At 40.9% G+C, this 15,594-nt stretch overlaps 1 protein-coding gene across 1 annotated transcript; it reads left to right on the top strand.

The window, feature by feature from the left end:
* The first annotated feature begins 683 nt into the window (after positions 1-683).
* On the top strand, positions 684-2,625 carry LOC139756682 (uncharacterized). Its single transcript, XM_071676335.1, has 2 exons — positions 684-737; positions 1,753-2,625. The coding sequence occupies exons 1-2, from the start codon at positions 726-728 to the stop codon at positions 2,107-2,109; spliced, it is 369 nt and encodes a 122-aa protein (XP_071532436.1). The 5' UTR covers positions 684-725; the 3' UTR covers positions 2,110-2,625.
* Positions 2,626-15,594: the final 12,969 nt, after the last annotated feature.

The raw sequence follows: 15,594 nt of genomic DNA, 5'->3' as shown, positions 1-15,594 counted from the left end.
AACTGAAGATGTAAGGATGGATTGAACAAGATTTCAAGTCATCGGGGCTTGTATATGCAGGAAGGGTGAAAGGCGTGCACGGTACAGAGTGAATTGGAACGATGTGCTATACAGGGGTCGACGAGCTGCCAATGGACTGAGCCAGCGCATATGAAGTGGCCGGGGGAAACAGTGGTAAGGTAAGTGGTGTGTATATATAAATGTATATATTTATATATATATATATATATATATATATATATATATATATATATATATATATACATATATATATACATATATATATGTGTGTGTGTGTGTGTGTGTGTGTGTGTGTGTGTGTGTGTATGTGTGTGTGTGTGTGTGTGTGTGTGCGGACAGAAAAATTTTCAGCAGTTTGTTTGAAATGTGAATCCTTTTCATCTTTAAGATACATTCATATTTACACCGTAAATCATGAAATCACAGCTAAGGCTTTAGATGTTTCCCTTGGTGTGTTGCATTGTTCAATATACCCCGACAATAGACCTTTGCTGATGATAGAAACAAAAGAGACGAGATCAACTAATGCCAGAGGTCGATTGTGGATGTCGCCAGACCATCTCGAGCCTGCAAGGTCAGGCATGAGGATGGGAAGCATCGAGGGCGTGGTCGCCGCTCCAGGACCTGTATATATATACACTCCGGCAGCCTGGAGGACGCACACCGCAGCCACCAGCCGCTCGTCTCTACCCACACCACCAGTCATGAGGACTCTGGTAAACTGATTCGCTTCCGCTACTTCTTGGCTCATCTTCCATGATGGTTCCGTAAAATGATATATATATATATATATATATATATATATATATATATATATATATATATATATATATATATATATATATATATATATATATATATATATATATATATATATATATATATATTGGAAAGGATCACAATTTTGTACGTGATCAAGATATTCCTATGAGTCCACAGGAACTTACCGTGTTTCATTTTCCCCGTGGACTCATAGGAACATATATATATATATATATATATATATATATATATATATATATATATATATATATATATATATATATATATATATATATATTTTGCTTTGTCTCTGTCTCCCGCGTTAGCGAGGTAGCGCAAGGAAACAGACGAAAGATTGGCCCAACCCACCCACATACACATGTATATACATACACGTCCACACACGCAAATATGCACACCTATACATCTCAATGTACACATATATATACACACACAGGCATATACATATATACACATGTACATAATTCATACTGTCTGCCTTTATCTATTCCCATCGCCACCTTGCCACACATGGAATAACAACCCCCTCCCCCCTCATGTGTGCGAGGTAGCGCTAGGAAAAGACAACAAAGGCCCCATTCGTTCACACTCAGTCTCTAGCTGTCATGCAATAATGCACCGAAACCACAGCTCCCTTTCCACATCAAGGCCCCACAGAACTTTCCATGGTTTACCCCAGACGCTTCACATGCCCTGGTTCAATCCATTGACAGCACGTCGACCCCGGTATACCACATCGTTCCAATTCACTATATATATATATATATATATATATATATATATATATATATATATATATATATATATATATATATATATATATATATATATATATATATATATATATATATATATAATGTGTGTGTGTGTGTGTATTCAAGTGTCCGATGTACTCACAGATATACAAAGAAGAATTTCGCATTGACAGACGTCTTATCTTCCTCACAGATCGTTGTACTGTTGGTTGCCTTCGTGGCAGCAGAGCAGATGGGCGAAGCAGAGGCCTTCCCAGGCTTAGGCCAGGGGCAAGTGGATGGTAACAGACCCCCCAGCGGCTACCAAAACCCCCAGGTCAACAGCCCTTTACACCCTCACTTCAACCACCCCATCCACAAGCGTGGGGCTGATCCTGGCCACGACTATAAGGGCTACTATGGCTACGGTGTCCCGTATGGCCATTATGGCTACCCTTATGGCTACTATGGCCACGGGGCCACCTATGGGTACCAGACGACGGTGCACCACCCAGGCTACGGCGTCTCCTACCAGTATAACCATGGCCTCGTCCCTGCCTACTACTGGTAACAAGGGGTGGTCATTCGGCTGTTTGGCATACGATATCTACAGCTGGTCTATATCACTTTATATATATATATATATATATATATATATATATATATATATATATATATATATATATATATATATATATATATATATATATATATATATATATATATATATATATATATATATATATATATATATATATATCTTGTTAGATTCACGTACTGAAATTGAGAGAGGTTTCTTTCTTCAATGGACTAAATATAATAATCAGAGTAATTGGTTAGGATAAAAACAAGTGCAGTATACTGATTATGGCTATGTACCCATCCATCAGAACGCAGTGTGTCGTCCATATAGATGAATAATAATAAACACGTAAAAGCTATGACGAAAATTCTATCCCCGGGGCAATGCTTGCACAATTCGTGATGTCTGAAAATTATAATATGAGTTGCATATCATCATGTTGTAACAACCTAATGCACTAATGTGTTCCAGTATAATCAACAAGATTTTAGAAAACGAAAATTAGATTTTAGATTTTTTTTTTCAATTTTACGAAATTCCAAATGAAAGATATCACACGTAACAAAATATCACCAACATCCATGAATTTCACTGTATTGAATAACAGATTAGAATGAAAGAAAATGTTTTAATTTGAAATAGATATAATAGAAAAGACTATCACCTACTGACTGCAGGAATCCAAAGATCCAAAAATGAAATAGATCAATACGACATTAGTGTCTGTCACAGATCAAATGGGTGACGACGTATGAGGATAGAAGCTAGGCTGTGTGCTTGGCATGGGTCCCATGTTCGCCAGCAACTTCTACAGGAGGGTCCCCAATACCAAAGGCACAGTCTCTCGTCGTGCACAGCCTCCTGGGGCATTGTAGGTATTGTCACTCGTTGAATATATCTTCTCCACAGAGTCTTTCGCTGTTAATGCACAAGAGTTAATGCGTAAGTCAGCTACACATAGAAACGATCATGTTCGTTGTCTTTGTATGATTAGGGAGAGAGAGAGAGAGAGAGAGAGAGAGAGAGAGAGAGAGAGAGAGAGAGAGAGAGAGAGAGAGAGAGAGAGAGAGAGGAGGGTAAAGTCTCAGGGAAGAGAACAGATATTTTAACCGAGGAAAAAAAAAAGGGGGGATTTGCTTGCGATATCTTCTTCCCCCATCACCCTCTCCTATCTCCTTTAATCCTATCTAGTTCATACGAACGCACAGTTTATCCAAGGGAAATAAATACAGGGAGACAGGTACGTCAGACCGAGATCATCTATCCCCCTCCAGCCATTTAGAGGTGGGGGTGGGGGGTGGGGGGGGGGTGGCTCAGGTAAGGTCCCCAGGTGGACGACCTCACGACTTGTGGCCTTTCGTCGTCCGCCAGGCTTCATGGAGTGATGCAACTGTCTCCTGGATATCATTTTTCCCCGTCTTTGTTCACGTGATAATTTTTTTGCCCTCAAATTGTATGACATTCACGTATGGTTCTGAGATGGTTCCTTGTAGGTGTTCCCTCCCATGAGCCTTATCATCATTTAAGGAAGCTTCTAGACAGCTGCAATTTCCTTTTTTGATGGTTCAGTAGAGCACCTGTCAGGTAATCATGGAATGCCTCCTGTTCGATTCTGCAAAAGGGCATTGGAACCAGTCCAACTTGAGATTATTTTCCTTCACAATCTTGCCAGCTCTTTGCGTCAACCGAAGAGCGTCGCCCTCACCGTCTTAATGTAAAAGATCCAACAGATTTTCAGCATATTATGTGGGAGGGCAAGAACCAAGTTTTTTTTTTCCTCCTTCACACAACCTTACCCGTGCCCTTAAAGAAAGTATCCCAGTCTCTTTTCTCTAAACGTCACTTTGTTGATAGATTTCCCAGTACCTGGATCCTGAAAACATCTTTCATACAGCTAAAACCTTCTCGGGAAGTTAGAGAACACCGCAACATCGTCTTCCACAGAGCTGTCCACTCGGGTTGCCAGCCCACCAAATGTTCTCGGTTCGCTATATGTCTTTGGATGGTTGAGGCATCCTGGCCTTGTCTTTTAGGAGACGATGGCAGGTTCTAAGTAAAATCGGGCAAATCATATGATAGAATACATGTATAGAATAGATCTGTGGGACCTATGGCCATGACACTTGCATTTTTCACCTGCTTTGAAGAGTACTGAACTTACGAAGAGTCCTGTTCACTACTCCTGCCAGCCGTGTCATCTTTTCACTGATCTTTAATTACTTTGCACTGAGCTTCCCATATACAAGGGTTTTGCCATTGATTCTAGATTTATAGAAAGTGACGTTTTCGTCATTGCTCACGTCAGTGTATTCAGCCTTGTGACTATATTGACGATAGTTAGAGAGGATCTATATCGATATGGTTGATCTCTTACCATTTAATGACGAATATTTTGGCCATTTCATCATTGCACATCATGATGTGCAGTACATACTATAATTTTCAAACATCACGAATTGTGCAAGCACCGCTCCGGGGATAGAATTTTCGTCATAGCTTTTATGTGTTTATTATCATTCATCTATATGGACGATACACTGCGTTCTGATAGATGGGTACATAGCAACAGTTAGTATAATGCACTTGTTCATATATATGAATGTATATACGAACAAAGTGCATATCATCGCGCATCTTCAGAGAACATACAAACCTCCAACAGCCAGGATCGAACCCGGGATCCCTGTGCAACAAGCGGGAGAGCTACCGCTAGACTATGATCGCGATCATAGCCTAGCGGTAGCACTGAATCATCAGCGAACAACAACTGACTCACTTCCCAAGCCCTTTCATCCACAACAGAGTGCACACTTGCCCCTCTCTCCAAAACCCTTGCGTTCACCTCCCTAACAACCCCATCCATAAACAAATTAAACAACCATGGAGACATCACACACCCCTGCCGCAAGCCTACATTCATTGAGAACCAATCACTTTCCTCTCTTCCTACACGTACACATGCCTTACATCCTCGATAAAAACTTTTCACATCTTCTAACAACTTGCCTCCCACACCATATATTCTTAATACCTTCTACAGAGCATCTTTATCAACTCTATCATGTGCCTTCTCCAGATCCATAAATGCTACATACAAATCCATTTGCTTTTCTAAGTATTTCTCACATACATTCTTCAAAGCAAACATCTGATCCACACATCCTCTACCACTTCGGAAACCACACCGCTCTTCCCCAATCTGATGCTCTGTACATGCCTTTACCTTCTCAATCAACACCGTCCCATATAATTTACCAGGAATACTCAACAAACTTATACCTCTGTAATTTGAGCACTCACCTTTGTCCCGTTTGCCTTCGTACAATGGCACTATGCAAGCATTCCGCCAATCATCACGCACCTCACCATGAGTCATACATACATTAAATAACCTTACTAACCAGTCAACAACACAGTCACCCCCTTTTTTTTTATAAATTCCACTGCAATACCATCCAAACCCGCTCCCTTGCCGGCTTTTATTGGGGTGAGAGAGTATCATTCAATTTTAGGGAGACTAAAAAGATGTTTTGGAAGTAGGTAAATAAAGTGCGTAAGACAAGGAAACAAATGGGAACTTCTGTGAAGGGGGCTAATGGGGAGGTGATAACAAGTAGTGGTGATGTGAGAAGGAGGTGGAGTGAGTATTTTGAAGTTTTGTGGAATGTGTTTCATGATAGTGGCAGATATAGGGTGTTTTGGTTGAGGTGGTGTGCAAAGTGAAAGGGTTAGGGAAAATGATTTGGTAAACAGAGAAGAGGTAGTAAAAGCTTTGTGGAAGATGAAAAATACATATATATATATATATATATATATATATATATATATATATATATATATATATATATATATATATATATATTTTTTTTTTTTTTTTTTTTTTATACTTTGTCGCTGTCTCCCGCGTTTGCGAGGTAGCGCAAGGAAACAGACGAAAGAAATGGCCCAACCCCCCCCCTTACCCATGTACATACACACGTCCAGACACGCAAATATACATACCTACACAGCTTTCCATGGTTTACCCCAGACGCTTCACATGCCTTGCTTCAATCCACTGACAGCACGTCAACCCCTGTATACCACATGACTCCAATTCACTCTATTTCTTGCCCTCCTTTCACCCTCCTGCATGTTCAGGCCCCGATCACACAAAATCTTTTTCACTCCATCTTTCCACCTCCAATTTGGTCTCCCTCTTCTCCTCGTTCCCTCCACCTCCGACACATATATCCTCTTGGTCAATCTCTCCTCACTCATTCTCTCCATGTGCCCAAACCATTTCAAAACACCCTCTTCTGCTCTCTCGACCACGCTCTTTTTATTTCCACACATCTCTCTTACCCTTACGTTACTTACTCGATCAAACCACCTCACACCACACATTGTCCTCAAACATCTCATTTCCAGCACATCCATCCTCCTGCGCACATCTCTATCCATAGCCCACGCCTCGCAACCATACAGCATTGTTGGAACCACTATTCCCTCAAACATACCCATTTTTGCTTTCCGAGATAATGTTCTCGACTTCCACACATTTTTCAAGGCTCCCAAAATTTTCGCCCCCTCCCCCACCCTATGATCCACTTCCGCTTCCATGGTTCCATCCGCTGACAGATCCACTCCCAGATATCTAAAACACTTCACTTCCTCCAGTTTTTCTCCATTCAAACTCACCTCCCAATTGACTTGACCCTCACCCTACTGTACCTAATAACCTTGCTCTTATTCACATTTACTCTCAACTTTCTTCTTCCACACACTTTACGAAACTCAGTCACCAGCTTCTGCAGTTTCTCACATGAATCAGCCACCAGCGCTGTATCATCAGCGAACAACAATTGACTCACTTCCCAAGCTCTCTCATCCCCAACAGACTTCATACTTGCCCCTCTTTCCAGGACTCTTGCATTTACCTCCTTTACAACCCCATCCATAAACAATATATATATATATATATATATATATATATATATATATATATATATATATATATATATATATATATATATTTTTATTATTATTTTTATTATACTTTGTCGCTGTCTCCCGCGTTTGCAAGGTAGCGCAAGGAAACAGACGAAAGAAATGGCCCAACCCACCCCCCCATACACATGTATATACATACGTCCACACACGCAAATATACATACCTACACAGCTTTCCGTGCCTTGATTCAATCCACTGACAGCACGTCAACCCCGGTATACCACATCGCTCCAATTCACTCTATTCCTTGCCCTCCTTTCACCCTCCTGCATGTTCAGGCCCCGATCACACAAAATCTTTTTCACTCCATCCTTCCACCTCCAATTTGGTCTCCCTCTTCTCCTTGTTCCCTCCACCTCCGACACATATATCCTCTTGGTCAATCTTTCCTCACTCATCCTCTCCATGTGCCCAAACCACTTCAAAACACCCTCTTCTGCTCTCTCAACCACGCTCTTTTTATTTCCACACATCTCTCTTACCCTTACGTTACTCACTCGATCAAACCACCTCACACCACACATTGTCCTCAAACATCTCATTTCCAGCACATCCATCCTCCTGCGCACAACTCTATTCATCATATATTTTGCTTTGTCGCTGTCTCCCGCGTTAGCGAGGTAGCGCAAGGAAACAGACGAAAGAATGGCCCAACCCGCCTACATAAACATGTATATACATACACGTCCACACACACAAGTATACATACCTATACATCTCAATGTACACATATATATACACACACAGACATTTACATATATACACATTTACATATTTAATACTGTCTGCCTTTATTTGTTCCCATCGCCACCTCGCCACACATGGAATAACAACCCCCTCCCCCCTCATGTGTGCGAGTTATCGCCTGGAAAAGACTGCAAAGGCCCCATTTGTTCACACTCAGTCTCTAGCTGTCATGTAACAATACATCGAAACAACAGCTCCCTTTCCACATTCAGGCCCCACAGAACTTTCCATTGTTTACCCCAGACGCTTCACATGCCCTGGTTCAATCCATTGACAGCACGTCGACCCCGGTATACCACATCGTTCCAATTCACTCTATTCCTTGCACGCATTTCACCCTCCTGCATGTTCAGGCCCCGATCACTCAAAATCTTTTTCACTCCATCTTTCCACCTCCAATTTGGTCTCCCACTTCTCGTTCCCTCCACTTCTGACACATATATCCTCTTGGTCAATCTTTCCTCACTCATTCTCTCCATGTGACCAAACCATTTCAAAACACCCTCTTCTGCTCTCTCAAACACGCTCTTTTCATTTCCACACATCTCTCTTACCCTTACATCGATCAAACCACCTCACACCACATATTGTCCTCAAACATCTCATTTCCAGCACATCCACCCTCCTGCGCACAACTCTATCCATAGCCCACGCCTCGCAACCATACAACATTGTTGGAACCACTATTCCTTCAAATATACCCATTTTTGCTTTCCGAGATAATGTTCTCGACTTCCAAACATTCTTCAAGACTCCCAGAATTTTCGCCCCCTCCCCCACCTTCCGCTTCCATGGTTCCATCCGCTGCCAGATCCACTCCCAGATATCTAAAACACTTTACTTCCTCAAGTTTTTCTCCATTCAAACTTACCTCCCATTTGACTTGACCCTCAACCCTACTGTACCTAATAACCTTGCTCTAATTCACATTTACTCTTAACTTTCTTCTTTCACACACTTTATCAAACTCAGTCACCAGCTTCTGCAGTTTCTCACATGAATCAGCCACCAGCGCTGTATCATCAGCGAACAACAACTGACTCACTTCCCAAGCTCTCTCATCCACAACAGACTGCATACTTGCCCCTCTTTCCAAAACTCTTGCATTCACCTTCCTAACAACCCCATCCATAAACAAATTAAATAACCATGGAGACATCACACACCCCTGCCGCAAAACTACATTCACTGAGAACCAATCACTTTCCTCTCTTCCTACACGTACACATGCCTTACATCCTCGATAAAAACTTTTCACTGCTTCTAACAACTTGCCTCCCACACCATATATTCTTAAAACCTTCCACAGAGCATCTCTATCAACTCTATCATATGCCTTCTCCAGATCCATAAATGCTACATACAAATCCATTTGCTTTTCTAAGTATTTCTCACATACATTCTTCAAAGCAAACACTTGATCCACACATCCTCTACCACTTCTGAAACCACACTGCTCTTCCCCAATCTGATGCTCTGTACATGCCTTCACCCTCTCAATCAATACCCTCCCATATAATTTACCAGGAATACTCAACAAACTTATACCTCTGTAATTTGAGCACTCACTCTTATCCCCTTTGCCTTTGTACAATGGCACTATGCACGCATTCCGCCAATCCTCAGGCACCTCACCATGAGTCATATATACATTAAATAACCTTACCAACCAGTCAACAATACAGCCACCCCCTTTTTTAATAAATTCCACTGCAATACCATCCAAACCTGCTGCCTTGCCGGCTTTCATCTTCCGCACAGCTTTTACTACCTCTTCTCTGTTTACCAAATCATTTTCCCTAACCCTCTCACTTTGCACACCACCTCGACCAAAACACCCTATATCTGCCACTCTATCATCAAACACATTCAACAAACCTTCAAAATACTCACTCCATCTACTTCTCACATCACCACTACTTGTTATCACCTCCCCATTTGCGCCCTTCAATGAAGTTCCCATTTGCTCCCTTGTCTTACGCACTTTATTTACCTCCTTCCAGAACATCTTTTTATTCTCCCTAAAATTAAATGATACCCTCTCACCCCAACTCTCTTTTTCACCTCTTGCACCTTTCTCTTGACCTCCTGTCTCTTTCTTTTATACATCTCCCACTCAATTGCATTTTTTCCCTGCAAAAATCGTCCAAATGCCTCTCTCTTCTCTTTCACTAATAATCTTACTTCTTCATCCCACCACTCACTACCCTTTCTACTCAACCCACCTCCCACGCTTCTCATGCCACAAGCATCTTTTACGCAAGCCATCACTGATTCCCTAAATACATCCCATTCCTCCCCCACTCCCCTTACTTCCATTATTCTTACATTTTTCCATTCTGTTCTCAGTCTCTCCTGGTACTTCCTCACACAAGTCTCCTTCCCAAGCTCACTTACTCTCACCACCCTCTTCACCCCAACATTCACTCTTCTTTTCTGAAAACCCCCACAAATCTTCACCTTAGCCTCCACAAGATAATGATCAGACATCCCTACAGTTGCACCTCTCAGCACATTTACATCCAAAAGTCTCTCTTTCGCGCGCCTGTCAATTAACACGTAATCCAATAACGCTCTCTGGCCATCTCTCCTACTTACATACGTATACTTATGTATATCTCGCTTTTTAAACCAGGTATTTCCAATCACCAGTCCTTTTTCAGCACATAAATCTACAAGCTCTTCACCATTTCCATTTATAACACTGAACACCCCATGTATACCAATTATTCCCTCAACTGCCACATTACTCACCTTTGCATTCAAATCACCCATCACTATAACCTGGTCTTGTGCATCAAAACCACTAACATACTCATTCAGCTGCTCCCAAAACACTTGCCTCTCATGATCTTTCTTCTCATGCCCAGGTGCATATGCACCAATAATCACCCATCTCTCTCCATCAACTTTCAGTTTTACCCATATTAATCGAGAATTTACTTTCTTACATTCTATCACATACTCCCACAACTCCTGTTTCAGGAGTACTGCTACTCCTTCCCTTGCTCTTGTCCTCTCACTAACCCCTGACTTTACTCCCAAGACATTCAGAAACCACTCTTCCCCTTTACCCTTGAGCTTCGTTTCAGTCAGAGCCAAAACATCCAGGTTCCTTTCCTCAAACATACTACCTATCTCTCCTTTTTTCACATCTTGGTTTCATCCACACACATTTAGACACCCCAATCTGAGTCTACGAGGTGGATGAGCACTCCCCGCGTGACTCCGTCTGTTTCCCGTTTTTAGAAAGTTGAAATACAAGGAGGGGAGGATTTCTGGTTCCCCGCTCCCGTCCCCTCTAGTCGCCTTCTACGACACGTGAGGAATGCATGGGAAGTATTCTTTCACCCCTATCCCCAGGGATAGTATATATATATATATATATATATATATATATATATATATATATATATATATATATATATATATATATATATATATATATATATATATATATATATATATATATATATATATACACACACATACACACACATACGCACACATACACACACATACACACATACATATTTTTCTTTTTCTTTCAAACTATTCGCCATTTCCCGCATTAGCGAGGTAGCGTTAAGAACAGAGGACTGGCCCTTTGAGGGAATACCCTCACCTGGCCCAATTCTCTGTTCCTTCTTTTGGAAAATTAAAAAAAAAACGAGAGGGGAGGATTTCCAGCCCCCCGCTCCCTCCCCTTTTAGTCGCCTTCTACGACACGCAAGGAATACGTGGGAAGTATTCTTTCTCCCCTATCCCCAGGGATATATATATATATATATATATATATATATATATATATATATATATATATATATATATATATATATATATATATATATATATATACATATGAAAAATGTAAGAAATGATTTAGAAAACAATCTTCTAGCTTGAAATGAAATGAAAAATGAATGTCACATAATGGTTCAACCTCTGGCTATTGAAAAGGGAAATGTATGAATTTATTTACACAAACGTCAATAGTAGTTTTCATCAATTTAACCACTGTATCATACTGCCTGGTCCACTTCTCTTATCATGAAACTGGAATATTGGCTTATGATGTTTCTCAATTGTCTTCATTACACAAAGTACAACCATATCTTGGATACATGAGGGTAGGTAGTTGGTCATCCGCCATAATAAAGCCTTGACAGACCAAAAAGTTTATCTGGATCTCAACTTTTCCAGTACATCCATGAAAAACACCTTTATGCTTTCCATCTCTAACACTTTGAAAAATGCTCCCTTTGTTCACATTTCAATGAAAGAATAAGCTTCAATGTCTAAACTACGTTCTTTTCCAATTTCACTATTTTCTTGTCAGAGCACCATGTATGAAAACTATCACTCCAGTAACACAACTATAAACATTCACTTCCCCTTTAAAAAAAAGTTCTTAGGAAGTCCAACTCGATACACTGCGGGTCACTCTACCACCTGGCGAGGTTTGTGTTGCAATGGTTCTTGATTCACAAAAGTAGTAGCATCACTGGTGTGCGGAAGAACATTCTTGTAACCAAAGCGAGGATCACAGTCCGTGCAACTATTTGTACCACCACGTCCAAGTATGTTCACCCGAAGCAGAGATGTGAACGTGTATACATATATATATATATATATATATATATATATATATATATATATATATATATATATATATATATATATATATATATATATATATATATATATATATATATATATAATGGTCGCGTTCTTGGATTCGGTTCGTCAATTGAAAAAAGTATTCATGTCTTAAATGCAGCATTGGGGTCCCCTTCTTCTTGAAGTCTATTCACAAGATTGCTGTAAATTATATATATATATATATATATATATATATATATATATATATATATATATATATATATATATATATATATATATATATATATATATATATATATATCTTCCCTGGGGATAGGGGTGAAAGAATACTTCCCACGCATTCCTCACGAGTCGTAGAAGGCGACTAAAGGGGACGGGAGCGGGGGGCCAGAAATCCTCCCCTCCCTGTATTTTAACTTTCTAAAAGGGAAAACAGAAGGAGTCACGCGAGGAGTGCTCATCCTCCTCGAAGGCTCAGATTGGAATGTCTAAATGAGTGTGGATGTAACCAAGATGAGAAAAAAGGAGAGAAAGGTAGTATGTTTGAGGAAAGGAACCTGGATGTTTTGGCTCTGACTGAAACGAAGCTCAAGGGTAAAGGAGAAGAGTGGTTTGGGAATGTCTTGGGAGTAAAGTCAGGGGTTAGTGAGAGGACAAGAGCAAGGGAAGAAGTAGCACTACTCCTGAATCAGGAGTTGTGGGAGTATGTGATAGAGTGTAAGAAAGTAAATTCTAGATTGATATGGGTAAAACTGAAAGTTGATGGAGAGAGATGGGTGATTATTGGTGCATATCCACCTGGGCATGAGAAGAAAGATCATGAGAGGCAAGTGTTTTGGGAGCAGCTGAATGAGTGTGTTAGTGGTTTTGACGCACAAGACCGGGTTATAGTGATGGGTGATTTGAATGCAAAGGTGAGTAATGTGGCAGCTGAGGGAATAATTGGTATACATGGAGTGTTCAGTGTTGTAAATGGAAATGGTGAAGAGCTTGTAGATTTATGTGCTGAAAAAGGACTGGTGATTGGGAATACCTGGTTTAAAATGCGAGATATACATATGTATACGTATGTAAGTAGGAGAGATGGCCAGAGAGCGTTATTGGATTACGTGTTAACTGATAGACGCACGAAAGAGAGACTTTTGGATGTTAATGTGCTGAGAGGTGCAACTGGAGGGATGTCTGATCATAATTTTGTGGAGGCGAAGGTGAAGATTTGTGGGGGTTTTCAGAAAAGAAGAATGTTGGGGTGAAGAGAATGGTGAGAGTAAGTGAGCTTGGGAAGGAGACTTGTGTGAGGAAGTACCAGGAGAGACTGAGTACTGAACAGAAAAAGGTGAGAACAAAGGAGGTAAGGGGAGTGGGGGAGGAAAGGGATGGATTTAGGGAAGCAGTGATGGCTTGCGCAAAAGATGCTTGTGGCATGAGAAGCGTGGGAGTTGGGTTGATTAGAAAAGGTAGTGAGTGGTGGGATGAAGAAGTAAGATTATTAGTGAAAGAGAAGAGAGAGGCATTTGAACGATTTTTGCATGGAAAAAATGGAAATGAGTGGGAGAGGTATAAAAGAAAGAGGCAGGAGATCAAGAGAAAGGTGCAAGAGGTGAAAAAGAGGGCAAATGAGAGTTGGGGTTAGAGAGTGTCATTAAATTTCAGGGAGAATAAAAAGACGTTTTAGAAGGAGGTAAATAAAGTGCGTAAGACAAGGGAGCAAAGGGGAACTTCAGTGAAGGGGGCTAATGGGGAGGTGATAACAAGTAGTGATGATGTGAGAAGGAGATGGAGTGAGTATTTTGAAGGTGTGTTGAATGTGTTTGATGATAGAGTGGCAGATATAGGGTGTTTTGGTCGAGGTGGTGTGCAAAGTGAGAGGGTTAGGGAAAATGATTGGTAAATAGAGAAAAGGTAGTAAAAGCTTTACGGAAGATGAAAGCCGGCAAAGCAGCAAGTTTGGATGGTATTGCAGTGGAATCTATTAAAAAAGGAGGTGACTGTATTGTTGAGTGGTTGGTAAGGTTATTTAATGTATGTATGATTCATGGTGAGGTGCCTGAGGATTGGCGGAATGCTTGCATAGTGCCATTGTACAAAGGCAAAGGGGATAAGAGTGAGTGCTCAAATTACAGAGGTATAAGTTTGTTGAGTATTCCTGGTAAATTATATGGGAGGGTATTGATTGACAGGGTGAAGGCGTGTACAGAGCATCAGATTGGGGAAAAGCAGTGTGGTCTCAGAAGTGGTAGAGGATGTGTGGATCAGGTGTTTGCTTTGAGGAATGTATGTGAGAAATACTTAGAAAAACAAATGGATTTGTATGTAGCATTTATGGATCTGGAGAAGGCATATGATAGAGTTGATATAGATGCTCTGTGGAAGGTATTAAGAATATATGGTGTGGGAGGCAAGTTGTTAGAAGCAGTGAAAAGTTTTATCGAGGATGTAAGGCATGTGTACGTGTAGGAAGAGAGGAAAGTGATTGGTTCTCAGTGAATGTTGGTTTGCGGCAGGGGTGTGTGATGTCTCCATGGTTGTTTAATTTGTTTATGGATGGGGTTGTTAAGGAGGTGAATGCAAGAGTTTTGGAAATAGGGGCAAGTACGAAGTCTGTTGGGGATGAGAGAGCTTGGGAAGTGAGTCAGTTGTTGTTCGCTGAAGATACAGCGCTGGTGACTGATTCATGTGAGAAACTGCAGAAGCTGGTGACTGAGTTTGGTAAAGTGTGTGAAAGAAGAAAGTTAAGAGTAAATGTGAATAAGAGCAAGGTTATTAGGTACAGTAGGGTTAAGGGTCAAGTCAAATGGGAGGTAAGTTTGAATGGAGAAAAACTGGAGGAAGTAAAGTGTTTTAGATATCTGGGAGTGGATCTGGCAGCGGATGGAACCATGGAAGCGGAAGTGGATCATAGGGTGGGGGAGGGGGCGAAAATCCTGGGAGCCTTGAAGAATGTGTGGAAGTCGAGAACATTATCTCGGAAAGCAAAAATGGGTATGTTTGAAGGAATAGTGGTTCCAACAATGTTGTATGGTTGCGAGGCGTGGGCTATGAATAGAGTTGTGCGCAGGAGGATGGATGTGCTGGAAATGAGATGTTTGAGGACAATGTGTGGTGTGAGGT

The sequence above is a fragment of the Panulirus ornatus genome, chromosome 23, assembly GCF_036320965.1.
Source record: "Panulirus ornatus isolate Po-2019 chromosome 23, ASM3632096v1, whole genome shotgun sequence".
Lineage (NCBI taxonomy): Eukaryota > Metazoa > Arthropoda > Malacostraca > Decapoda > Palinuridae > Panulirus > Panulirus ornatus.
The sequence above is the reverse complement of the archived record's forward strand: the minus strand, read 5'-3'. Positions and strand labels throughout refer to the sequence as shown.